The sequence below is a fragment of the Pezoporus wallicus genome, unplaced genomic scaffold, assembly GCF_028554395.1.
Source record: "Pezoporus wallicus isolate ANWC-B61680 ecotype Strahan unplaced genomic scaffold, APGP_CSIRO_Pwel_v1 contig_8042, whole genome shotgun sequence".
Taxonomy (NCBI): domain Eukaryota; kingdom Metazoa; phylum Chordata; class Aves; order Psittaciformes; family Psittacidae; genus Pezoporus; species Pezoporus wallicus.
The window spans coordinates 22074-50073 of record NW_026639380.1 but is presented as its reverse complement, the minus strand read 5'-3'; the positions used below and the strand labels follow the sequence as shown (position 1 = coordinate 50073).

General features: G+C 39.4%; 1 protein-coding gene across 2 annotated transcripts; it reads right to left on the bottom strand.

The window, feature by feature from the left end:
• Positions 1-4: 4 nt before the first annotated feature.
• On the bottom strand, positions 5-28000 carry TBCE (tubulin folding cofactor E). 2 transcript variants are annotated; one of them, XM_057414550.1, is made up of 17 exons: positions 27982-28000; positions 25992-26092; positions 23390-23474; positions 15163-15355; positions 14023-14107; positions 13208-13307; positions 10898-11000; positions 7063-7139; positions 6733-6828; positions 5394-5458; positions 5228-5292; positions 4641-4793; positions 3780-3933; positions 3162-3230; positions 2000-2059; positions 594-685; positions 5-340 (listed from the first exon to the last, which is right to left on the bottom strand). In XM_057414550.1, exons 2-17 carry the CDS (start codon positions 26089-26091, stop codon positions 248-250), a joined length of 1590 nt encoding a protein of 529 aa, XP_057270533.1. In that variant the 5' UTR covers position 26092; positions 27982-28000; the 3' UTR covers positions 5-247. The 2 variants fall into 2 exon arrangements, with proteins under 2 accessions (XP_057270533.1, XP_057270534.1); XM_057414551.1 differs by lacking the exons at positions 25992-26092; positions 27982-28000 and adding an exon at positions 22600-22712.

The following is a 28000-nucleotide window of genomic DNA, read 5'->3' as shown; positions in this document are numbered from 1 at the left end:
TAAGCATTTAAGCACTGTTTCGTATCTCTCAAGTAAGACGATTCAGTCAAAATCAAATGCTTTCATGGAGGCTGACAAGTTTAGGAGCTGACAGTATTCTTGTGTAGCCCTTGGTGCCGTATGTCATGGTCACATTATCCCATATGTGTGTTCAGGCACAGGCTGTCTGCACTGTCTGTGGGCAGCCTTTAACTCCTCTGCTGTTCCAGCGCTGGCTGTTCCCTCAGTCTAGCACGAGAGGCCCTTCTTACCACCGTACTAGCACACAGTCTCCGTTCTCTATTGAGTAGAACTGCAAAGGCTTTAAGTCATTGTCTAGTTCAACTTCTTTTCCTTCCAGCTAGAAATAAGAAAGGAAAAAAAAACCTGATCAGACTTACACTGAAACCTGCTCATGTAAACCAAATATAGATCAGGCAGTTGCAGTCAGGGAGGATCTGGCATATTACAGGAATGAAATTAGGTCCTAAATTACATCATGAAGTCTGGCCTCCTTAAGTGAAATCAATGTCATTAGGTAGGAGTTTAGAACGTGCTATTGCCCTCTAGCAGCATGCAGTGTTTTATTGTTGAGTTACCCACTTTTAACTTACTTTAGAACTTTCATAGGACAGTTTCAGTTCTGAACCAGGAATTTTCAGTAGGCGATACAGCAATCCTTTGACCCTCTGAATAGTCATAGACTCTGCCAAGGGGAAAGAAAGAAAAGTTACCAGAAAAATGCTGTTAGCACTGAGCTGTAGCAAAGTACTAGTGTTTCAACTATACTTGCTTATAGCAACAGTGGAAGGCTGTATTGCTGCTTCAGTTCTAACACTGCAATAATACCTTTTGTACCTGAAACCATAACTGCTAATATAAAACTGAAAATGGTTTAATCTCTGGGGGATAGGACAGGACATGCTACTATGGTTGAAGCACTCTGATCCCTTGTACCAAACTGAAGTGTTAAAGCTTCATAATTTACCTTTTTTTCAGTTTGTATTTACTATGTGCTAAACCAAGTGACCTTTGGGACACACACCAGTCAGGTTCTGACCACTTGCGTCTGGTGACTGTTCCTTGAAGTTTTCATTACCAGGAATTGGCATTCCCAGCACAAAAAAGTGAATGTCCCTGTGGAACTAACACCGTTCTTAGAAATGGCATTACATTAAGTAGTCCCAAACCAATTGCCAGCAGCCTTGTAGAGTGCTTTATATTACTAAGTCACTTACACAAAGGGATATTTTTTGTAATGGATCTGGAATGAGTAAATGTGGTTTGTTCCAGAGGCGATACCTGTGTTTGCAATAGATACACTCAAGTTTTTGGTTAAACTTTCACTTCTTTTGAAGCTCTACCTAAAGGCACAGCAATAGTGAGTTATTCCTGTAATACCACACATTGTACTTAGACAAATATTTTTCTATCAAACATTTTTGTAAAAGCTGTATCTATCTGATTTTATGCAACTTGTGATAATAAATGTGATTTTTATTTTAGAATAAAGCTTGAGTAAGTCTTTTCTGTCAGACTCCATTTCACATCTTTTCCAAAACACCAGTCTGATTTAGAACAAAGTCTATTCATTCTAGTCTCGCTACAGGCACTAAAACTTCAAAAGACAAATCTGATACAGGTCAGAATTAGATTTCTAACTTAATGTGTTAGATACTAGATCTTATTATCTTGTTATTTAGTTAATACTGTTATGAGATTTCATAGTTGTTAATTAGCCTTTGATTGCCTCAAACATATTTATCATGAAATGAGCAGCAGAAGTCGTAAGACAAGCATCAGCTTTCAATCTTCAAGCTGGACTAAAAGTAAGTATGAAGGTCAGAAAAACAATGGCTTTTTCAAAAACTTTCTGCCTTTGTCATTTCTTTATATGACAGAGTTGTCAGGGAAGAATCTGCAGGAGCCAACAAAGCCAGAGGCAGCTGCCATTTTGTAACACAGTTATTGGCAAAGGAGCTACAAATGAACTGCTTAAACACAAGCCAAGACTTCTTACCTGGTAGCTTTTTCTGCACTGGCTTCTGTTCAGGTTTCTCAGGACATTTAATTGTCAAAGCTAAGGGAAAGAAGGTGAGGCATTAGTGAATGAATGTTAAGTCCTGGCAGGAGCAGAGTCTTTCTAGTCTGTTTTTATTATGGATTGTTTCCCCTAGCTCAGCCCGATCTGCTAGAAGATTAATTAGGACGTAGCCTGCATCTGAGCAGCTAAGAGAGCAGTGAGTCATTCTCTGAAAAATTACAAGTAATTTTATTAAAATATTCACATTTTTATTGATCTTTGGTGAAAAGATCAATAGGGAAATATTGTAGGGAAAATATTTTAAAAGTGACTCCCTAAGACTTGGTTTTTTTTTTGGTTCAAAGGAGCATTTACCTAAAAATGCTTAATTTCTAGTTAGCTTTTCAAAATAATCTGCAGTAGAATGGAAACTACTTGCTAATTTAAAACAGGTTTTTGACCCTTAATATCTCCAAAGCACCATACAAGCACATTTTAAGGAACTTATTAGCCTAATTCTCTTTACAGACATTAAAAGACTCAGCCTTAAGAAAAGGTTTCTATTATGTCTAGCCAACTAGGTTCCTTCCACCTAAACGCATTAGAATGTAATGCCTTAAAATGCTATTTTGCCCATGGAGTAAAGAAGAGTTCAGTTCTATCAACTGACAAAGCTAAGTGAATTTCTAAGTTTGGGATGTAACCCTAGGCAGCCCCAAATACCGAAGCTACCCATAGTTTTCTAAGAATCTATGAAAAACATTATCAGAGACCAGTGCAGCTATTGAGGTTAAAATCTCAAATGCTATATAGAAGCCTATATAAAAGCTATATAGAAGCTATACAGAAGCCTGTATAAAAGCTATATAGCTTTTATACAACAACAGAGTATTGATTTCTGCTATTCTCCATTAAGTCTTAATTAAGAAAATCATCTGGCTTGGGTTGAGGGGGAAATGACAACAGAGGACACAGAGGGCAGGTATCTGGTGAAGCTCCTTGATACACACAGTTCAGAGAAGCAGAATTACAAGCTGGAACTCCGTGACATCTGAAAGGCTTTTGAACCTTTTGTTCTCCACATCCACCCAGGAAACACTGAGCTTGTAAAATATTTTAGATGCAGAAGGAAAGATTTTGACCATTTCTGGCCTCTTACTCAGAAGCTGATTTTTCAAAGTCAGGGGCTGTTGTGCCTTCAGTTCTCCTTCTTCAGGCGCACCATATTCTGTGTGAAGGAAAAGTGCCCATATTCATGAACCCTTCAAAGACTCAAACCCAGGAGTAGACTTCAGAGCACTGTGGTGTTGTATCAGGCACAAGCCTGCTGCCTCAGGTCCCTCAGCAGCTAGGATACTGCCTATAGAAGGTGGTAGGCTCCCGCAAGGCGAGGTGCTGCAGGCATGAGCGTGGACTGACTGCTATAGCACTTTAGGAGGGTGCACAGGCACATGGGTGGGGTGGAGCAGGTGGAGGCACAGGGAGGTGCTGCATAACACTCCCACTCTAAAAAAAGTCCCATGTGGAGACAGCCGCTCCCTGCAGTGCCTTGAGTTATTGTGCATCTGCTCACAGGTGTCATCTCAGAGGCAGCAGTGTCTGGAAGGGTGCAGTGCTTTGCAAAAGCCGTTTGCATGCAGGCCTCCAGGGGGGTGGGCTTTCCTAAGGCAGCACTTGAAAAAGTCATCAAAGGGTAGAGGAACTGAAGAGAGACCAAACCAGTGCTACCACAATGCCAGGAGCAAGGAAGCATTATTTTTACTGTACTTGTACTTACTAAGACAAAGCAATGGGTATCTAGGATGAGCAGCAAGAAATTCTTCACTTGGATTGTTCTTCTCTGGGTTCCAATTCCCACCAGCTGCTAACCAGTCATTTCCAAATATTTTGCGATAATCAAGCTCTGCTCCTTTTCTTTCAGCAGGAGGGATCTGTACTGACACAGGAATGGTGCATAATTTAATTATACAACTTTATGGAGAGTGACAGTGACTCCTTGCTCTTACTTAGGTCATCAGTATGTTTTATTGCTAAACTCTTATCACCAAGTACTGACTGCTTTATAAATTTAGTACATTTTAAAGCTATTAAGAACCTTGCAAACCCAACCTCCATGTACTGACTGATTCAGAAATGAATATTACGTAAAGATGTTGCTGTACATGATGACACGAGGATGTTTTTTGTAGCTATAGAACTGATGCTGCTTCCGCTCTCTTTTATGATACGCATTTGCTGAAAGCTTGATTTGGCTTAGATAAACCAAATTTAGTAGCCATTGTCCTACTGCAGAAGGTAAATGCTTTAATCACTGACACTGAAACAGCTATGCTGCTTTTTTCTTTTCATCTCTTTTTTTTCCAGATAATGTTTTTTGTTAACAGTCCTGCAACTTCAGTATGACTTAGGCACTTGGTAAAAAACACCCTCCCTCCGTCTTGTTCTAGTCCCTGCTGAGTCAGCAGCATCCACAAACAGGGCTGGATCTTGTAGCCCTAAGGAGTGCTCAGCTGACAGGCAATGGAACAGCTGGCACTTTTACTGCACCCAAACAGTAACCTTGAACTGAAAACAATTCCTGAGGCACTGATTTAATGCTTTTCCCCAGGTTCATGGAAATTGTTGAAATATCATGTACCTCAGACTTGTTCAAAACCTCCAATTGACTTATCTTGGCAATAATGAGCTGTCTCAGGGTCTCTGGGTTCTTCTCTGTGTCCATGAAAGGGTTATTGTGACACTGCAGTGACCGCAGACTTGGCAGTTTATCAAGCTCATTGATAGATGACCACTGAAAAGGAAGGGAACAATCTTTTGAGGAAGCATAAAACAATTTTCATTCCAGAACAATACACAGTAACACTGATCTTTCCTGTACAATGACCATGACTGAAATTAGTCTTTTGGTGAGAAGAACCAAGTACTTTCAACCTGTTCAATTTAGCTAAGAAAAACAAAACATTTCACTTAACCTGTGGAAAAATAAGTAAACAAATGAGGCACTAGTCAGCATTTGAGATCCTTAGACTTCTGCAAGAGGAATTATGAGGTAGCAGAGACATATGACCAGCTACCATACACACATCTTTAACTGAGACATTAAGAAATGTTTCTAAATTATGCCTCTGCCTCAGGATCTCATACTTACAAAGAAATTTTAAACAAGCAAACTGCAAGTTACTCTCAAAGACAGATGTATGGACAAACTACAGCAGTCTGACCCACCTGTGATATTTTATTGTCATTTATCGCAAGGTGCTTTAGTGAAGGAAACATTTTAGTCTTGCATCCTAGGAAAAAAAAGTAAATTTACAAGACAATAGACTTTAAATAAACAGAAAACTTTAAATAAACAGAATTATAGAGCTGTAAATAAATTACTCCTACATACCAAATCCAGCATCAGGAAAGTCAATAGAAGCTATTCCGCTGTTCCTAAGTATTAGCTGTTCTAATCTGAAATTCAATAGATACAGTGATTACTGTACAAGGCACAAATGAACAGCAGCTTCACAGGCAGTACCCAGACTCCAGTGGAGTGTCCAGAGAGTAACATATAATAATTCCAAGCTTTGTGAATGGCTCCTGGATTTAAATAGCTTGTGGCTATTAAAAATCACAGCTGCTATTTTGGTGTACAGTGCAAGATAATAATTCCACAAATTAGCAAAACTATTGTATTAGTCCCACAGCTTTCCAGTCGCTGTAATCAAAGTGCTTCAGTAACACACACCTCCTCGCCTTGGATAGTAAGCCCAAAGCAAGGAATCACAGCTCAAGCTGCAACTACCATAAAGACGCTGCTATGGAGAGTACAGTAAACTGGGAGTGTCTGTGTAAAGGCTGTTAGCACAGACATTCTTCTGAGAAAATGGAATCACATTTACCCAATGGAGTATGGGGATTATACTGTTGGGTTTGTTTGGTTTGGGTTTTTTTAGGTTTTGAAGCACATCTCTTTCAAAGTCTTTAAGCTACCCCCAAAAACCACTGAAACTTCCAAAAGTGAGTCATGCCACTCACTTATACCAGTAGAGTGAAAACATAACTTTCCCCATAGTTAATAATCAGGAGCAGGCAATAGCAACAGGGATGAATTATCACCGCACTCTTTTACTTCCCTCCAACCCCTCTATGTTTTGCTTTCTTTACAAAGGACAAGTAAGTAGAGGCCACGGGGGTACAGTGCTCATGATGGCAGTGTCCATCTCTGATCACCTTTAGGGTGTCAGCCTCAGGAGTGACACCTTCCAACAAACTGCCCGACGGCTTCTGGCAGGCTCAGTTGACCCCGAGGTGGCTGTGCCACTACTGTTGAGCCTGCACTGTGCTGACACGGTCAGAAAACTGTTCCTGAGAAACAACTTCCACAGCTCCTTTGCTTTGCCACTCAACACAAACTGTACCTTCCTGTCATCTTAGATAAAACACTGTCCATACTAATATATAAATAACTTAGTAATGTGATAAATCACTTTGGTTTCGTAAGTATATAATGAAAACCTAGTGACACACTGCTTAAGAATGCGTTACTATACAACAAAAATAAGGTTACATTAAAACAGCTCAATTAAATAATTCAGTTACTCTCAAGAGGGCAAAATGCCTGTATTTCAATATTCCATAAATCTTCCATGCAACATCAATACTATCATCATACTCAGTCAACAAAGGCTATGGAGATGACTATCCAGGACAAAGAGTTTCCAGCAGATTTGTTTAATAGCTACCTGGGGAGATGTGCTATTAGATGCAGCTGATTTCCATCCAGTAACTGGTTGTCTGAAAGGTCTAACAACTTCAGGGTCTGCAGGACATTATCAGGCCTGCCACAGTGGGGAAAAGAAACACAGAACATTTAATGCTATTCGTTAATGAAAGCAGTTCTTTTCTAAGGAACAGCATGCAAATAATTCCATACTTTTATAAATATTCTCAAGTTTGCATTATTTATTTACAATTATGTCACAGTAATGTAAACATCAGAGGAATGTAACTTTATCTGCTACTTAACTGCACTACATCAGTCACAAACAACTGACATACATTACTCATCTTACCTTTCCAAAACCGTAATATTATTAGAAGTAAGGTATAGTTCTTCAAGTCTTGGCCATCCTGGAGCACAAAGAAGAACCTAAGAGCAAAGCTTCATTTAATATAACAAAAGTTGGGAAAAATTATTCCAGAAATTATACTTTATGCAGATTTCCTCAGAACATGTTCAGAAGAAGGCATACCTCCCAGACCCAGAGAAACAAGTGTTACAGATTGCTTGGCCCTCCCTTTTGTGCAGCTAGCTCTTCCCTGTGTTCAGGTCTGCCAGCACAGATGACACCAAAGGGGTTCTGTGGTCACAGCACCTACAGTTCCAGGCTTGAGGCCAACAGCTGCCCTGCCTCAGACTGTTTGACCTGGAAACCGAGTTTATTCAACAGGGTTGGAGCAACCAAATTTTATCTATGATGACTAGAGGAAACGGCAGTATATACTTGACTGCTAACAGTTCTTAAACATCTGCACATCCCATCAGGTCTGACAGAGACTTTCTGAATGTCTTAATCAGAGCTTGAAGGCTTCCCTGTTATGAGACCGTGCCAGCATATGAAACCATTAAAACCCAAGAACTGCATAAGTCAGCACATATGGTGAAGTTTCCAAGTACTCTAAAGAAAACAAATTAGTTCAAAAAGACCACAAATTGAACAAAGATGCACTTGCTTTATACCTTGTGTTCTGAAATTACATTAAAAAAAAACACATTATTTTATAAAGTGGGGTGTTGGTTTTTTTTTGCAAACATCTACAGCAGATAGTACAACTTTTAAAAATAAACACTTATTACAAAGCAATAGAAATTGCTGGCATAAAGCCCAGTTTCTTATGCAATTGTGACACTGCCAAAAATGTTGCAGTTCTGGCAATGGAGTTGCATAAGCACTGGAACTGACTGGTTTTCTACAGATTTGTGCCTGTGAATGGCAAAGTAATTTTTTCACTGAGGTTTTTGTGTATATTCTCCAGAGTTAAATTAAGGGTGAGCTCATCCTGCTACTCCTTCCTTGGTGAGAACTTATAAGGCTCTGTCCTCCTATTTTCTGGGAACTTGTAGGTAATGTTATTGTTAAGCTCCCACTTCTTTTCACAATGGGATTGTAATCGGCTAGCAGATTCAAAGGCTTTGAGATGGAAGAACACAGACATGCACACGCACAGCATAACAGCATAACTGCCTAAAGCCTGTTTTTACAGGAGGTTACAAAGGTTACAAAGCAGTGCAGTTCAGAGATCTGGACAATCAAATTCAATTCGCTACGTATACAGCTAACCAATTACCCTGTAAATGTCCTCTACCCTAGACACCAAAAAGCCTCCTTTCATCAGCTCTTCACTCTTTCTGTTACAGCTGCATGAAGTTACACAGCTGGATGTATGTGTAATTGTCTCATCTATGCAGTACAGACTGGTAACACCGGGATCTCTCCAAGCAGCATACAATTTGGGGCTCAACTGCTTCACACCCCAAAAAATGAAACATCATCCTGCTGCCATATCTGCAACATACATAAACTTAGAAACTCAGATACAAGTTTTCCTGCTCCAGAGCAAGAGCAGAAGACCAGTATTTTCTCTCTCTAATTTGGACAGTGTTTCTCTATATCAGTAAGACAGATTGAAAGTTTTCCTAATAGCGATGAAGAAGCGTGAAGAGAAGCCTGTAGGGTCAAGAGAACTCAGGTGCACTTTTGCTACAGAGAACTTTTGGGACATTTCCCCCAAAAGCCCTGCATTGTGATGAATGGAATAGAAAAACTGCACAAAACTGAAGCATCAGAGGACTTTGACAGACTGACCAAATGACTAGAAAATTGCCACAACCAAATGATCATCACATCACATTTCTGAGAAACTCAAAATGCATTAATGCAATTTCCAAGTCAATGGTGTGTAACTGGAAGGTGTTTTACAGGACATCATTCCCCCTTTGAAGGTCATATGTTATGTTTTGAACAATTAATTGACAATTATACGGTAATAAGCTCTTTTACTGATAAGTCAACAGAAACCTCAGATGTACTTATATATGCATAATGAAAGGACTTTTCAGAAAACCAATGCTGAACGCATGTAAATGTGGAGTTATGCATAGTTGTGGAAGTTTAGCATGTCAACCTACTGTGAAACATCAAAAGAGAGGAACAACTGAAAAAAGCCCAGAAGTTTTCTTTTTTTAAACTATCCCCATGCCATATACTTTTATATATGGCAATAAGTTATTTTGAAATGCTGTTCACCATTAAATTGTTTTCATTTTAATTCAAACATTTCTAGGATTTTCAGACTTTGCTTACATTCCCACTGACAATCACTAGGTTTCTTTTTTGCCTGGGTCATATGCATTATTATTTTCTATTAAAAAAGCTGACTTTTCAAAGTAACTCCCCATACAGCTTAAGCAGTCATGTTTTCAAGTGGTTTGTTCAGAGAGTGCTAGTGTCAGGTAGGCCCCTTTATTTTTATCGTTTTGTGTGACTACCCTGCAACACCACTTTTAAGCACAGGCTTGTGTCTCCCCAGTTATAAAGGAAAAAAAAAAAAATCAAACAAATTTCAACTTTATGAAAAAGATTTCTGGACCAAAAATGTCTTTCCTGCATATGATGAGACATCAGCTAGAGCAGAGTTTCACAACCAATTGCAAGTGCTATGTAGTTTTAAACTGCTCTGACTAACCCAGGGCTTCTTTCTGAAACTCAGTTACCCCTAGAGAACTCTGATAGGTCTGCAGCCAGGGCTCCAACCATCCTCTGCCACTCTAGCATGGAGGAGAGCTGCTGGCAGCTGCCAACATTTTAAACACCACAATGAATGCACCAATTTACCCTGATCAGCACTAAGTGACATTTAAAGTGTTTGCAGCCACTTCATTCTTCCACTCATGTCACCATTCATATTGCTGCTGTTACGGAAGGATTATCAACTGTTCTAGCATAAACTCCACTGACAATAAGTGCACAGTGAATGGACGCTAAACAGAAATATAGCAGCCCCGCTGCAAGTGAAAGAATGAAGGAGCTTCTTATCTCAAGACCAGTTTCAGGTAGTGCTCTATTACTGGACTGTGGCTGGCAGCAAAACCATGAAAATTCAGGTAAACTCACAATGCAGTACACACAAAATCTACCCCAGAGAAATCCAACTAATGAGCTGGATTTACAAGCCATTGTAAGTAACATGGCACTACTGATGTGCTTTGTAAGCCCCATCTCTGAAAATAGGCCCACTGCTTACATATTTAAAAACAGGGCATCATTCTTAGTAAGACATCATATTAGGGGAGAGGCGTTTACATGTTTCCCTGAAACAAGCCAGAGCTTTGTTTATTCTGTGCTATATCTGTGCTGCATATAACCAGGCATCTTGTATTTCAAGAATGGTCAGTATGTGCAAAGATACTAAGCTAATCTCCTGCTGATAAAAAGTGATGCCAATACAAGTACTTTGTGTCATAATGACATACGTTCTTTCCATTTGCATTTGTGCTATTACATGGTTAAAAATACAGATAAACCTTTAATAACTACAAGGAAACAGAAAGTCTTCATTCACACAAACCTTTGGGACATGAAGTTATATTATACTCCAACTGCTTTACCTTGACTTGGTTATTTACAAATGCAGGCAAAGTTAAACATTTCTTAGTAGACTCCTGTGCCAATATAACTTCCTAGGTTGTGTACCATGTTAGTTACTATGTGACTAGCAGTTATATGCCACAGCACCTTGTCTCAGGATGATTACATTTCAGTAGAGTACCATGATAGAGAAATGTTTAGTGTGCTTTCCTTGCCTCAAAAACCTAACAACACAGACAAAACCAGGAAGGGTTATTACCTCTGTCCACGTTATTGCAGTTTGATTAAGTGCCAGAACCCTCAATTTTGAAACTACACTGGATACAGAAGTTGACGTAGACGGAAATTTCATTTTGTTTCCACTGTGTAAAAAGAACAATTATTAACATAATGAACAAATGCATCTATTTAAGTCACTGATAAGAATTATGTATTAAATACAAAACCAATTTGCACAAAAAAAAATTAAGAAGTCGCTGCTAAGGTGTCATGTATTTTAAAATACTATAAAATATCCCTCTAGTTACATTCAAACTTCTCTAATTTACTTTCTTACTCCCATTTATTCTTCTGTGGCCTCCTTCACACCTTTTCCTCCCCTAACTTTTGAGTATAAAAAGAATGATTTTCATTAAATGAAGATAGTCAAGTTTCGGACTTAAACACCTTAGAGCCTATATGACCACCCAGACTCCAGTAAAAGATGTAAAATCCACTCTTGATAGCAAAATATCTCCATAAAATAGTTAAAAGATTCTCAAATCTGCAGTCCTCAAATTAGTTTTCATTACTCACCTCTGAACAAAAGTTTTTATTTCTTTCCTAAGGTCCAGTCTACCTGCATATGATGATGAAAACCTCCCAGTATAGGTATGCTTACATACGTATGGGTTAAATTTCCCCATTTCAACAGCTCCTAGGGAGCTGAAGGATGACTGATCACTCTTATTTTCTTCCAACATTGCTTGCACAAAATGTCACTAACAGACTTACCTGCCAACATCTTTCTTTTTTAAAGTAAACAAAGTCAGGACAATAAAAAACAAAATCAAACTTTTTCAGTTAGTAGTCATAAGCAGTCATAAGTAGTCATAAGTAGTCATTCCAGCATCAGTCCCATTTTGCTTTTCAATTTTATTACAAATAACTTCCAAAAGCCCTTCAATCTAGACCATACCTTTTAGCAATGACAACCTGAAAAAATTATTCTACGTGAATTAAAATAAATTCTCTATATTCTCATGCATGCTGACAATAATAAACCAGGACAACATCTGCTCTAGGCAAAGACAGATTTACAAATAGCACCCAGGTTGCAAACAGCTGTTCAGTGCTAAATACAGAAGAGAACACCTACAACTATTTCAAAACCACGTTTTTCTCACAGTAACTGTAAGAACAAATACAAAAACTGGGGTCATTTTTTAATTAAACTTGATATTTCAGTTTAGTTTACATCACTTTCAACTGTTTCAGCTACAATGTATGTATTGTACAAGGAAGACTTTGGAAGCTGATAATCTCAACACCAGTCTCCAAGACTCAAAAAGTTGTATTTTGGGTTTCTGCCTTCACTCCTATTGCCCTGCTGCTGCCTTCAATGACTAATACAACCTCCAAAGCAGCTCAGCAACTCTGCTTGAAGAGTTAGCAGTCTAGATGTTAACCTTGACAACAAAACAAACTTCCTAAAGCTGTAGCTATAACACTGTCAAAAATTAGTGGTTTAGGCTACTGCCTGTTTACAGACTTCAATACATTGTGTGTATTAAATAGTTAAATAATTAATACATTTCTGTGTTAGCAGAAAACTATTCTGGCATGTGTCCAATACAGCATGTAGGTGTATACTAGAAATATAAGCATCCAAAGAGTCTGACCTGCTGCACTTGCATACAGCAAGCGTGGCCATGTCTGCTACGAAGCTGGGCTCCACACTGCAAACCAGACTCGCTGCACACACACACAATGTGGATGCATACATGCGTTAAGCCAGTTCTGCCTTGTGGCAAACTAAGCTTTTAAATCATGAGAATTAATTGTCTTAGATGTCACAGAAGCGTATAAGGGCATCTTACAATGCTGTAAACCTAGGTAAAATTCTACAGCACTCTCTAAAAATCTACAATGCATTTTAAACCAGGCTCCTTAGCCAACGGATTTCATAATTTTTATGTAATGTAGAACACATTGACAAATGTCTAAACTCCTGTGAATGTTTAATGGATGAAATCTGTGTTCTATTTTTCAGACAACCAGGATTTTTCTAATTTTACAAAACTCCAATCAACATCCATCTGCCCCAAGCACTTTCCCTGAATTTAGTTTTACATAGATGCTATACTCCTAGGGATCTAGTCTTGAAAAGGAATGTCTGAAAAATATAGCACATTCATGAGCTGTTTAAGGACAAGCCTTTTAAAAACAAGTATTTAGAAACTTATATCCCATTTAAATGAGTATTGAGGCATCTAGCTACCTTTAGAAAGCTGACCCTGCGTCTAAAAGAGCCTTTTCTTTTTTTGTCTCTACCCCAAATGAAGAGAAACCCAAATATGAGTATTTATACCTGACATTAAGTGTTTCCAGATTTTGAACTTCAGAAGCAATAGCTGTTACTGTCTCCCAAGATGATATCAGATTTTTTGATAGATTTATATGCCTGATATCTGAAATTTCACATTAAGAAAAATAAAGTTATCTAAAATCTGAATTTTCTTTTCAGAAATTAGAATTAGGGTTTGGTTTTGAACCAAATAAACATAAATAGATTACACTTGTTAGGGCTAAGAAATACTATTACATATTATAATATATATTGTTACAACAAATTGCATTTTGATTTGCGGTATGGAAATGGCCTATAGATTTATAAAAGAGCTTAACTTTACAAATCCTAAAATGGATTATTTTCTGCATTGGCAGAAACTCCTACCAGTCCTTATAAATGAAGAAATAATTCCTGCTTTGTATTTCTGCAACATTGCTACAACACACAGTATACTGAATAAATTATTTATTATATATTGGAAACCTCTGGTGCTTACATGACATCTCAGATATATTTTTATGGGGCTATCCATTCTAGAGCTAGATTTGAAAAACAATCAAAACAAAACACTGCTGAAGCCTTCTGAAATTGCAGTCACAGGAGCAACCTATGACCATATTTCCATTTCTATCCAAGGTTGCATTCCCTCTCAAAAATTGTAGGCATCTACTTTTTAACTCTGTAAACATTACATTAATCTTCTAAATATAAACTGCAGTTTTAAACATTTTTTTAATAAAAGGATACAGATATCATTCATTGAAGTGAACACTTGGAATGCTAAAAGTATGTACCTTATTTGTGGTATCACACAATATAACAAAAAAGGATACTAGCACACGTTCTGCTGATTTCCTCTTTCTGAACAGCATGGCTCACTGCACACTCACACACTGAGATATCTACCAGTTGGTTCAGCTGGCTAAATGAGAAAGAACATTCTGTTAAGTAATTTTCAAACAGAAATAGGTACATTATATAAATACCTGGTTGTTACAACTAAATAATGTTCTTTTCATACACATTGTCTCCTTTTGAATTAGCAATATGCAGATTGCTACGTTGAGTGTCTTTCTTACTTGAAAACACACACATCTTTTCTATTTTTTGCCTTTATACTGCTACTACAAAATAGGTCTGGCTGAACCATAACCCCAACCCCCAACAACCCAACCAACCCTAATCCAGTTTAAGAGACTGATAAACTAGATAAAATACAGCTACTCAAATAGGGATTTAATTAGACACTCCAAGTTAAACACGTTTCTTGCAATACTTTTTGCAAAGCTTTAAGTGATTTGGGCATTCTTCGTATCACTTATCAAAAAAAGACAAAAAAAAAAAAAAGAATATTTTCAACTGCTTATGTTCTGGGAGACAAAGGGAGAATAGTTGTGGACTATCAGTTCAGAAGGAGACTGCCATCTACTGAACTGATACCTCTGCTGCTAGAGGCCATTAAAACTGCAATCTATTACACTTCGTTATTTCCTTTCTTACCCTTCCAGATATATGAACATGAAATGAACTGCCTGAAAGACTTCTTTATTAACAGTACAGTGACTTTCTGGCTTTCTTCTTTTTGTTACAAAGTCATTACTGATATGAGTAAACAAAGATTAAATAATACCATACAATATTAAGAAAATATAAAAATACATCTATTTAAAAAGCACCATGCATGTGTACAATTTATCTCACTCATTCCTCTCCAGATATCATGTCCTACTTCATGAAATCAAAATGAAGATTGTGAGCACTCAAACATTACATAGTCCCAGTTTTTATCTGTAAAATAGGTAAATTATGAAGCCACAATAAGATTTCTTGTCTCTTCCATCAGAGCACAACCTGGCTTACTTTTAGAGATATAACCATATTATATGCAAAGCAGCCAGCTTCCTTTCCTTATAGCTGAACTACTACTTGACTAATCAAGCGCTCAGTGTCTCTTAGATTTTCATATATTACACTTGCCTTTGTTGTTCTGCAACGGAATCCATGCCAACAAATTCCACAGTCTTCTTTCCAAATACTAATGTATTCTCTGCCTTGTGTTGAGTATCTTGCTCATCATTCAATCCATACCGATTCTTTACTGCAGTAAGAAAATCTACTCCAAAATTTGCCTTGTTTGGCCGGATAAATGATCCTCCTCTTGGATGCCTAGAACAGAACAGCCAGGAAAAGGTGAAATATGAACAGTTACCATAAGAATGATTTGTCTCAAAAGTACTAATTGTTACGTTTATTAAACACTGGGAACCAAAGCAGTCAAAAGACAATTCTACAGGCTAATTTTAGGTATCGCTGTCTCCAGTACTGAGGCCAGGTAAAACTTACAAAGTATCTTTGACCACAGACCCAACAAGTTCACCTTGTGAAATGGCACAAGAACTGCAGCACCAGATCTCCAAATGTACTTGCACATCAAAATTACAATGGCAGTGCCATTATTAGAAATAACTGCCACACTCACTATAAAATAAGGTTTTCCAGCAAATTAAGTTTCTACCACACACTTGTAATTCTGCAAGAATGCAGCCTTGTCCTTCCATCCACACAAATGCCACATGATGTGAATTGTACCACTTGGAGCTCTTAAAACTCAATCATTTAAAAATTCTGATACTAACTCAGTAACAATTTTGAAACTGAATATTTAACAGAATTATCCAGCTAATGTATGTTCTACACAGTTTCTTCGTTTTTCTTGAGCACTGAATAAACTTTATTGCATGACAATTTCTTGCCACGCAATTGCTTTGACAATTTCTCTCAAAGTTAGCAAGGAAACACAGTATTCAGGAAAAAATGACAATTTGTGGGAATGGTATCACAGAGCAGATGGAGGATCTGATGGGAGGATCAGCCAGAAAACAGCAGGAAGAAAATTGGTAGTTTTGATTACCTGTCTGCCTTTCAGCTGAGAAGAGAACAGACTCTGGTTGGAAAGTACCCAAGAGGAAGAAATCACGTAAACAAAACTCCTCTTTCCAAAACAGCATGTAAACATCGAGTGCCCAATTAGCAAACCATAATACAAACCATCAATGCTACAGAGTTGAAAATTATCTCAGAAAAACAGTTAACTAGAGACCCTGAATCCTATGGACCTATTACAAGCAGATGGAATAGCTTGGGCACCATATTTTCACATTTTTATTAAAAAAGCAGTACTGGAAATTTCTTGTGCCAGTTTCATTCTTCAACATTTCTAATGCCTATTTAAGTACTTTAGTACCCTAAAGAATCTGGGTAGAAACCACATATTGTTAACTTCAAAAATACTTTGAGTCTAGCTTTGTAGTGACTGAGTTTTAGAGTACAATGAGTACAAAACAAGCAGAAAGGCATACTCTTAGACAATGTAAATCCAGTGTGCACTTTCACGTTCAATAAGCATTTTCAATTCTCAACTTTTTTAATCCAGAATCTTCTTTTAAGTTTTTTCTTCCTTTCCTTTGAAGTTCTTCACAGCTTGCAAACATTTGGCTAGTTTAGATGTTGAACTTCCTCAAATGTAAAAATTATGGGCCTGTTTCTTAACACTTCTTAAAACAGTAAATGATATTTTCACCGTCTTTACTACATTTCTTACCTGCAAGATACATCACTTTTGCATTTAATTAAGTCAAACAGCTTTATAAGTTGCAGGCAGTGCAGGATGCTACTTGGGGCTCTGGAAAGAAAACTTGCGCTCTTCTCTTATGTGTAACTCACCGCAGGTCCTGCAGTATGTTTATTCTGACATTTCTTGTCCTTTTTCCTATCACCTGGATTTTCCCCATTTGTCATCACCATCCCTCTGCACTCAACAGTTCTGCTACTTTTCTTTCTCTGCTCTCCCAAAAACCCCCTCACCAGAACTAACCTAAGACCTCCATATCTGCATTCCTCCTGTCAGGCCATTTATCCCTGGTGGAGCCAAACTCTTTAGGTCCCTCCATTACCACACTCACTAAAAATGTCTGTCCTCCCAGGTCTCCATTTCTATTGGCACTTCCTTCCTCATTGTCTTTGTGGGAGTCAGTTCTATCCTTAGGAAAAACTGCAAAGGAAACTAGCTACCTTGCCCCTTGTCATTTGAAGCTGCAGGGAAAGTATGGTGCATTTCTCTCTGAAGACCTATTTTTTGTTTTAACCATACAAAAATCACAGGTTTTATCTCTCTTGTTCCTACCACTTCCAAGTACTATGGATGCTACCTTAGCTAATGTATACTGAAGTCCATTGCACAGCTTAAGTTTCTTTTTCAGCTCCATTCTATTATCTACTTTTCCAAGAACTGTTACAGAGAAGGACAGAAAAGGACACTGCAATAGGAATCTATTTCCAGGCAAAATGATTCTGTGTTCAAGGAGAGAGGTCACTTACCTCTAACTTGTTTTCCCTGAAATATACTGCCTGTATTAATCTTCACATTAGGGAACATGAATTGTACGAGCTATATGTACACATCAGACAACTAACATACAGCACCTGGACTCACGAAAAAGCATGTCTTTTAGCAATCGGTCAACATAACTGGGAACTAAACAGATAAATCTGAATCCAAAGAGTCATCCAGCATGTCTACCACGAGATGGAAGGACCTCCAGACTACTGATAAACCTGACTTAAGCCGAACATTCAGAAGTCTGAGAACAGGGATTTTGTATCCATGTATGTAAATGTCCTGCAGCCAGGACAATACACTGTGCAGAAACAATGTGGTGGATGATGCACCTCAAATTCCTGAAGCAGAAAATATGGAATATGCCCAAGTGGGGCTCTGACAACCAGCTGGCTCTAGTGAATACTGACACTTTTTACTGACTTTTAAAATACAGAGGTTAACCCCAATCTCAGAAGTCAGCTTGTAGGCCACTTTCTATTCATAATTCAGTAGCCAGAGGTGATACAGCCCATCTGTTAGCATGCCTAGGGTCCTTCAAAGATACTCATTAAAATTTAGATCACCTATCCACTTCCACTGGTTAACCACTTCCCTGAATAAGAGGAAATTTGGTATCATTCTTCTTTGCTAATATAAAACAAAATGGTGGCACTGCTCATCATTACATATATGATGGCTCTTTTTTTTTGCTAGAGAAATGCCACACACATACACTTCTCAGTACCAAAAGAATAATGCAATAGTACATAAACTGTGTTCTGCCAACAGTTACACACTTGAGCTGTGTGACTGCGGAAGCAAGCTTCTGAGCCAAAAAGAGAGATCTCAGATTTATCAGCCTAGACAATAAAGGTGGATGGAAGGGCTTCTCTGCCCAGTACCAGCTGTTTGCAATGATTATCTCAAGGCAAGTATCATCACAACTGGGGCACACACTACAAAGCCCATAAGGCATCATAAAATATAGCTAGCTGAATCCATGCATGTCTTTTCTAGATAGGCTCTTCCTCTTAGAGGAAGGTTCTCAATAGACCAGACTTCTTTTAGAAGAATCTACATACTGCAGTAAGGAATGCCCTTCAAATTTTAGAACAGTCGGAGGTATCTGCAGCATCAAACACTTGCGACACTTAGCACTGATCTGCTACGGTGTATCAAATTCGTGACTGCACAGCAGAAGCTTTGAAAAGAACAGCAAGTACTTGAAGTTCTTTGCAACTTTACCCTCCTCAAACAAGCATTAAAGCCGAGTCTGAGCTTTTACAAAACAAGGGAAGCCAGACATGTGCAGCTCCAGATGCTATCTTAAGGTTCTCCTGGTGCACTGGACAACAGTTTTGTTTCAACACTGTTCAACCGACAGCAAAGAACAGAAGTGTCTGAGGGGTACAGTGACACACATTGAAACAATCGAAAACTTCCTAACCAAGAACTTTCAAGGCATCTTGGGAGTGCACTCTCCCTTCGCTGAATGGCAATCTTCACAGACACTACAGTGATATTAACATCTTCCTATATTTGAAGAATTTGTTTGTGCTCTAAGTAGATATTCCTTGAGGTGACTCTGTCATTCTTGAAGGAGAAGTAGCCTAATTTAATACAAGCAGATCTTTTGGGCAGGAACGTAAATTTCATGCAAACAGTAACGTAACAAGTCAAAACTGCTCACTGAAGAAGAAAAAACTAAACACAAGAAATGCCGTTGCCAGGATAATTTGGCATTTCAGGACTGACAAATATACAAAATTCAAAGTTCCCATCAGAAGAAAACTTAATAACACAAAGAAGGGGAAAAAAAGGCCACAAAGATCTGAGAAGCAACTGCAATTCTCCCAGGCTGAAAATGTCATAGAAACAAGCTTTACTATACTTCCATTTCTCTGGCTTGCTATGAAAGTCAAACCTGGGGAAACGTATCAGGATTTAATATGGTCAATACTTTTGGTAACAATACCTGCTGAAATATCAGGATTCCTCTGGGAAGAACAAAACATATTCTTTAGCGGGTAGGAACATGTTCTTTTCAATTATGACTCAAAGTTCTCTAAATATATGATTCACCAGGATGTTACTCCCATCTTATGAGATAGGCAGAGAAGTATGTCATCTACTGCTGAGGAATCCACACATCTCCTCCAGCAAAATGGCAAGGATAAAAACAGCTGCTAAAATAGCAATGCCGGTGTAAACACTGTGCGTGAGTTGAATACTGACTGAGAGAAGGACTAAGAAAGATGACCCTTATGCCAGACTAAATGGGGGAAAACAGACTGACTCCACTTGACTGCATGCATAAAAGAAGCTTGAACATCTGTAACTGTGGGGAGAAAGAAGAGGGTACCAGAGCAGCAGCTGAAACCTGGTTTGGTGCCTTCAAGTCACCCCACCAGCACCACTGCTTTGCCAAGGCCAGACAGAGCTGCCTCCTAGCCATGTGGCAGGATGCCCAAGTAAGCCTCCACCCAGCAAGGACAGACATCGTTGGGAGCAACAGATATGTCCCCATCTCAGTGTGCTCGTGTGGCCTCGGGGGTGGTTTCTGTCAGCATGCATGTTAACAGCCTGCAGGAACACAAGAGCTGGAGCACCCACGTCTCCCTCCAGGGACTTAAGGCACTCACATTCCCAGGGGAGGTGTGTGTGCTTGTAACTCACATCTCCCATGGCAGCACATGCATATAACTGCATGAATGGGTATGTGGGACAAGAACTTATTTGAAAGCATACTCATGTTTCAAAAGCTGTATTTAAATTTTAACACTATTTTAAGGCTTGATTACTCCTCATTTCTCTTGAAGAACTGTAGAAGATCACTTATTTTAATTACATGATACACTACTGCAACTGACAGCCAAAATAATAGCTTCCTCAGTTATTAGGAAACAAGAATTTATTATGAGGGGAAAAAAAAAAAAGTCACAAAAATGCCACCAGAGTATGCACTGCCATTTCTAGCTAACCCGGTTGATGAACATACTCATTGTGTCAGCACATTTTGAAGTGCGGCTGTTTTGTTCTTTGGTTCTCATATTCTTAAGAAGTTTAATTAGCACCACATAATATATGACCCAGATAAGTGTACTGTCATGGAACATGAAAGTTTAGGTCACATTTCCAAAAAGCTTACTGCAAAGATCATGTAAGTAAGCAGACCTTCTGATTTACCCAAATAAGAATTAAGAAGATTCTCTGATAATGAGAATCTCAATTTCAGTTTTATTGTCCTCTTACAATCTCATTTTGAAATGTCATTCCAAAAGATTAATTTTTAAAGGCATTCTTTTCAAAATTACCTTATAAAGAACTTTAAAATGTCCTCTCATTGCATTTATTTACAGTAAAGCTACTTCATCAGCTGCTTCTGCTTATCAGACTTCAGAGAGTGAGAAAAGTAGGCTTGGTAAGTACAGGATACTAATGATAATGTTTGAGGGGAAAAAGAAATATTTTTATATATGTATATATGTTATGTAAAGAAACAAACTACTCAACAGCAGCAGTAAAGACATGACATTTTAGGTTGTGTGTTTTAGGTTTGGGCTTTTTAAAGTATATTTTTGGTAAAATAAGGTAATCATTTTTTACTTAAGTTTGCCCACATCTTCACAATCAGTATAAAACCAAATTAGTCTGCACACAGAAAGTTATGTCTGTGAGTCATGGTTGACTGCTGGAACTATTATTTGTTCTCTTAGACTTCAGAAGAACTTTCTCTGATTGGAACTCAGCAGAGTACAAACAACAGGTATTGTAAGAACATGTTTAAGAATCACAACATTTAAATGATATGGTTATATGCAGCTTCACTCAAAACAGTTGATTCTTACAAGAAGAACTGAGATCACTGTCTGAGATCTTATCTCCTGTGAGCACACTAATAGCTGCTAGAAAAGCAAGAGTCTATACACATGTATATAAATACTATACACACAAACATAAAGCACTCCAGTTTCATAAAAACATTCACCACACATTCAATTGCTTCTTCTGTCCATAGAGATTTGGAATAGCCAGCCAGTTACTTTTATTATTTCTCCTACAGCAGAATACAACTAGCTTCAACTTGGAAACTGCTTCAATTAAACTCAAAGCATTTAAGAAGCAACTTCTCCTAATACATTACTTCAAAAGATATGCTTATTCTAAGAACATAATTTCCTGTTTTTCAGCTAAGAAAAATCCAGCAATGTTGATTTTTTTCCTTGCATTAAGTATGCTTAATCTCCTTAAGCCTTACTTTATTATTATATATAAAGGAAAAAATAGCCACTCCTCACTGGTGGGTTGTTGTTTTTTTTTTTTCTTTATTCTTCTAAAGAACAGATTTTATTATCTCATTTTCTGATACTGACATCTCTAGGGATTCCACCTTTCACAAATGCTGAACTTAAGAAGACACAGACTAAGAATTCTGATTTACACTAGTGAATTCAATCTACGCTTTCCATGTTTATGCCTATCTGGGTACAGGGAAAAAACAGTATTCCCAGAAAAGATTTCAAAATAGCTACTTTTTAATTATTTAACAGATAAATTCTTCTGCTTGTTCAGTCCGAGACCAATCAGCTCTACTTGCTGGCTTGAGAATAGTTTTGATCTGAACTGATAATGAAGTATATTTTTGAACAGGCCATGTGGAAATAATTTTAATGTCTTTCTTTTCTTCTATGTGACATTTTACAGCAACAGTTCTAAGTCCCTTCCATATTATATTCCTACACTGAAATAGGAGAAAGTGACAAGACTCATCTACTCATAAAAGTGGAAATGATCACCATTTTTTACAAGCTGAAAACACATGCTCAAAGGTAAGCAAGTGCATGTGCTGTATTTACATACTCTTAATTATTATTCTGGAGGAAATTCTCAAAAAATATGTCTGTTGGATCACACATTGAGAGCAAACCAAAGTACACGTACAAATACACCACCTCTGGCTCTGGGGAAAAGAAAAACTTTAAACCATGACAAACTCAAGCTAATGAGACTCTGGAAAACTGTCACTATGTACTTTTCTTGCTCTTCCACACTTCTCCAGCAGTCTGCTATTAGCCAATGTCAGAGGCAGGAAATTAAGCAAGACATATGTCTGGACTGACCTCATTCAGCTATTCTTATGACTTTCTTTTACATGCAAGTAAAAAAAACAAAACCAAAACCAATTTGCTCATCCTCTCATCAATGGCTTTAACTTTTTCAAGATAAGTAACACGAAGGATTAATTTCAGAAAAAAATCTTCTTACATTTTTCCAACAAACCAAAGCCAAATGTAAGGCCACAGACCACTTGACCACTTTAAATTCATTTTCTGGTTTGTCAATTTCTTTCATATTTTCAAAAGCCTTCTATTAATTCTGAGTGCTTACTGTCACAGGATTTTTGTATATTAGATTAAGTTCACTTGAATGAGCACTTGAACAGTTATGAACAAACTGTAAATCAGTTTGCCTTTTAGAGTTATTACAAGCCTTGGAAAGTAGGAGGCAGAAAAATCTCTCCATTTCATCTCATTAACATAAGACTGTCCAAAAGTCACATTTCATTACATACCTCTGAAAACATTACTTGTATTTTCTACATATTTACCATATTCTAATCCCTGTAACTGAATTATTAACAATGCATCAGCCTTTATGGTATAGCTAGTTACAGCATTCAGATTTCTTATATTTCTTTCTTTATTTGTTATTAGCCAACTGATAACAAAAGGATTTGCCCTAAAAGTTGCAGAAGAGTATCTTCCCATGACCGTCTTGTTGTATCAGTACACATGACATACCACCAATCTGAATCAACTTACCTGCACTTAAAATACTGTGTTCCTTCATAGGTACCATCATGCTTTCCTCTCTGAGGATCATCCCATTCCACACCAAGCCAAATTCCTGAAAAGTACAGTAGATATGTTTTCAGATTTATGGCATCATAGCCATAGAAATCACAGTTGAAAGAAACCTCTGAAGTTCACCCAGCCCAGCCTTCTCTCTCAAAGTAGATTATCACCAGCACTAAAACAGGTCACCCGGGTAAGTCTTTACCTAACCAGATCTTGAAAATCTCTAAGGAGAGAAACATTCCAACCTACTTGGGCAGCCTCTTCCACTACTGCATCATTTCTTTAGAGAAAGAGATTTTCCTGGTTGTTTCAGAGTTCGAGGATTCCAGGTTGACAGAGAGATGAGACACAATGGATAAAAACCAACTAATTTATTACCATAGGAAAAGAGAGAGAGGAAGAGCTGGCAAAGCATAAAAGAAACAGTGATGGATATTTTTGGTGAGTGTTTATCTTACCAACCCCAAAGACCATATGATGATGATCAGGAAACCAGCTCCAAGAGCCATCATTGCAGTGTGAGGCAGCAGGCTCAACCTGAGGGAGCATCCCCATGGAGGCAACATCGACCTGGGCGGCATGAGGCTTGGGCTTTTATGCTAACAAAAGGGCACACTCATTCTGATGGAGGGGGCCAGCCTACAGCTATTTGCTACAACTGCGCAGTTAACGCTAAAGGGTCTCTGTCCAGGGATTTCCAAAGTGGACTGCGGGACTTTTAGGGGATTTTTGGGGAGGAGCCACCATGGACCATTATCTCATGTGTCTTGCAACTGGTATAAGACCCCCTTTCGCTAACAGCGGTGTTAACTCCCCCTATTTTCAAGGTTATGTTCCTACAACCTGTGCTAAACAGTACTGCTCTATTTTTGTGTGTTTCACCACAGATCATTATCTATTGTCACCGACGCACTGGTGTCCAATTCAAACCTTTCCAGCCACAATTTGTGGCCATTGTCCATTATTATATAATCTAATACTAGTAATAATAGTTTGGCTCTGCCATCTTTGTAACCATCTGCCAAACAGCAGCAGGCAGCTACTAGATGCCACTTAATCTTTTCACCACCTGAACCAAGCCCAGATCCCTCAACCTCTCTAAAACACATGTACATGGTCTATGTTGTTGACTGCTTTGGCAGCCCTCTACTCGATCCTCTTGAGTTTATTCACACCCCTCTTCAACTGGGGTCATCCAAAACCAGTGCAACCTTTCCAAGAACGCCTGCCCCAGAGGGAATAACATGTCGCTTTGATTTGTTGGCCATATTAATCATTCAAAGGTGATCCAATACAACACGTATCTTGCTTGTGACATGAGCTCAGTGTGGGCTCACATTCATGACAGTATCCACCTTAACTCTCAAGTGCTTTACAATAGACCCAACTAGGGTTGCTAGTGCTTCCCAGTCTGCACTGACATGCAGGTTTATTTTGCACTACCTGTAGAAATTTATTCTTCTTGAATCTCTTAGGCCCAAACATAAAGTTTATAGAGCTTCTCTACACTGTAGTTCTACCTTTTGTCACATCAGCAAGCTGAGGGTGAATGTCATTTGTTATCGGAGACACTGATGAGTATGTTAAACAGACCCCAGCATTTATTTCTGTAGTACTCATGCATTACCAGATATAAAGTCACTGATTACCACTTTTCCACTTGATAGACCTGCAGACTTGAACCCTACTTAACAGTCCATTCATCTGACTTGTATTTCTCCAGCTTCCAAATAAGATTCTTTATGGAGACATTGTTAAAAGACTTATTGAAGACAAGGCCTACAACAACCCCCATTCTCCCTTTGTCCACATTCCCAGTCTTTCCATCATAGAAAGTAATTAGATTTGCCAGGCACAACTTGTTATTCTTTAAAAGTATTCCCAACCACCACCCTGTCCTTCACATGCTTGGAAATGGTCTCCAAAGGAACGTGCTAAGTGATCTTTCCAGGAATTGAAGAAAGGCTGATGAGTCTACAGTTCCCTGGTCATCCTTCTTGCCTCTTCAAGAACTGTAAGCAAGGCTACCCTCCTTCCAAAAATTCTTAATGTCCCCATCCTGTCACCACAGTTTTTCAAAGATGACATATATGGCTCTTGCAGTCAGACTGGTTAGATCTTTCAGCAAGCTGGGCTGCATCTTATTGGTCCCCATGTATGTGAACATGTTATCAAGAAGCATGCCTAGTCTGTTGATCTGCTGCTGCTGCTTGTCTCTCTCCTTCCCACACTATGCCAGTACACAAAGATCAGGGAGCAGATTGCTCATAAAAACTAATAGAAAAAAGAAGCCACTAAGATCCTTACACTGTAAAAAAAAAAATGTAACCAATTTCAACAAAAAGTTCTTCTTACACTCCTTGCATCAACTCTGACTCAAAAAAAAAAAAAAAAAGCCCTAACAACCTATCTACCTTAAAAGTTGCCATATTTATACAGGAACAATGAGGAAAACAACCAATTTGTATATTCCCACATTCTACTTAACTTTTTTAAATTAAGAACATAATTAGAATTTTGAAAACAACCATTAAATGTAAAGGCTATTGACTATTGTAACATTTACCTGCTGTGGGAGGCACACTGCCAACGTAGCGCACAGTTGCATACTCTGTGCCACACAAGACTCTTCGACCCAGTGCCTCAGAAGGCACCCAGTCAGTCATCCTGGGTAAACCGAAGTCAGAGTTACTCACAGACCTGCAGAGACAGAATCATAACATCACAGACTGGTTTGAGTTGGGAGGGACCTTAAAGCTCAGCCAGTTCCAACCCACTACCATGGGCAGGGACACCTTCCACTAGACCAGGTTGCTCAAAGCCCCGTCCAACCTGATCTTGAACACTGCCAGGGATGGGGCAGCCCCAGCTTCTGTGGGCAACCTGTGCCAGGGCCTCGCCACTCTCACAGCGAAGAGCTTCTTCCTAATATCTTATCTAATCTTCTACCTGGACTTCTGTAAAGCGTTCGACACTGCCCCACACAACATCCTTGTCTCTAAATTGGAGAGACATCAATTTGATGGATGGACCACTCGCTGGATAAAGAACTGGCTGGATGGCCGCACACAAAGAGTTGTGGTCAATGGCTCAATGTCCAGCTGGAGACCAGTAATGAGTGGTGTCCCTCAAGGATCGGTGTTGGGACCAGTCTTGTTTAACTTCTTCGTCGCTGACATGGACAGTGGGATTGAATGCGCCCTCAGCAAGTTTGCGATGACACCAAGCTGTGTGTTTCAGTTGATACGCTGGAGGGAAGGAATGCCATCCAGAGGGACCTTGACACGCTTGTGAGGTGGGCTGATGCCAACCTCATGAAGTTTAACCATGCCAAGTGCAAGGTCCTACACCTGGGTCAGAGCAATCCCAGGCACAGCTACAGGTTGGGCAGAGAAGAGATTCAGAGCAGCCCTGTGGAGAAGGACTTGGGGGTGTTGGTCAATGAGAAAATGAACATGAGCTGGCTTCAGTGTGCGCTTGCAGCCCAGAAAGCGAACCGCATCCTGGGCTGCATCAAAAGGAGCGTGACCAGCAGGTCGAAGGAGGTGATCCTGCCCTCTGCTCTGCTCTGCTGAGACCTCACTTGGAGTCTTGTGTGCAGTTCTGGTGTCCTCAACATAAAAAGGACATGGAACTGTTGGAACAAGTCCAGAGAGGGGCCATGACGACGATCAGGGGACTGGAGCAGCTCCTGTATGAAGACAGGCTGAGAAAGTTGGGGCTGTTCAGCCTGGAGAAGAAAAGGCTGCGTGGAGACCTCATAGCAGCCTTCCAGTATCTGAAGGGGGCCTATAGAGATGCTGGAGATGGACTCTTCATTAGGGACTGTAGTGACAGGATAAGAGGTAATGGGTTAAAACTTAAACAGGGGAAGTTTAGATTGGATATAAGGAGGAAGTTCTTTACTGTGAGGGTGGTGAGGCACTGGAATGGGTTGCCCAGGGAGGTTGTGAATGCTCCATCCCTGGCAGTGTTCAAGACCAGGTTGGACGAGGCCTTGGGTGACATGGTTTAGTGTGAGGTGTCCCTGACCATGGCAGGGGGGCTGGAACTAGATGATCTAAAGGTCCTTTCCAACCCTAACGATTCTATGATTCTAAATCTTCCCTCTTTTAGTTCAAAGCCACTCCCCCTTGTCCCATCACTACACGCCCTTGTAAAATGCTCCTCTGCAGATTTCCTGTCGGCCTCCTTTAGATACTGCAAGGCTGCTGTGAGGTCTTCCCAGTGCCGAACAAGAAGCGATGCCCACAACACACGGAAGTCACTGCTTTCGTACTCGCCCTGCCGCGGGTTGCCTCTTCACTGCCCGGCAGCATGCTGGGCTTCTGCAGCAGGACCCGTCTCTCGGCGCCCCTGCCTGCGGCTCACCCGACCCCAGACTGCGTCCCGCCCTTCCAGCGGCGCTCTCCACAGCGGGGACCCGGCGTCCGCGCCCCGTCCCGGCACCGCGAGAGACGACCGTTACTGCGCGCGGCAGGTAGAGCCGTTACTGTAAGTCACCGCCCCCCGGCCGGGGGTACAGCAGCAGGCAACGCCCAGGGCAGGTAACGCACCGGGCGGCAGGAGCAGCCC

Excerpts from the sequence above, each read along its gene's own strand:
- TBCE (XM_057414550.1), bottom strand. The coding sequence starts at position 26,091 with ATGACTGACTGGGTGCCTTCTGAGGCACTGGGTCGAAGAGTCTTGTGT. Across the intron at positions 11,001-13,207 it reads CTGGAAACACTTAATGTCAG|TGGAAACAAAATGAAATTTC; the intron begins GTATAAATACTC and ends CTTTTTACACAG. Across the intron at positions 5,293-5,393 it reads CTTTCCTGATGCTGGATTTG|GATGCAAGACTAAAATGTTT; the intron begins GTATGTAGGAGT and ends TTTTTTTCCTAG.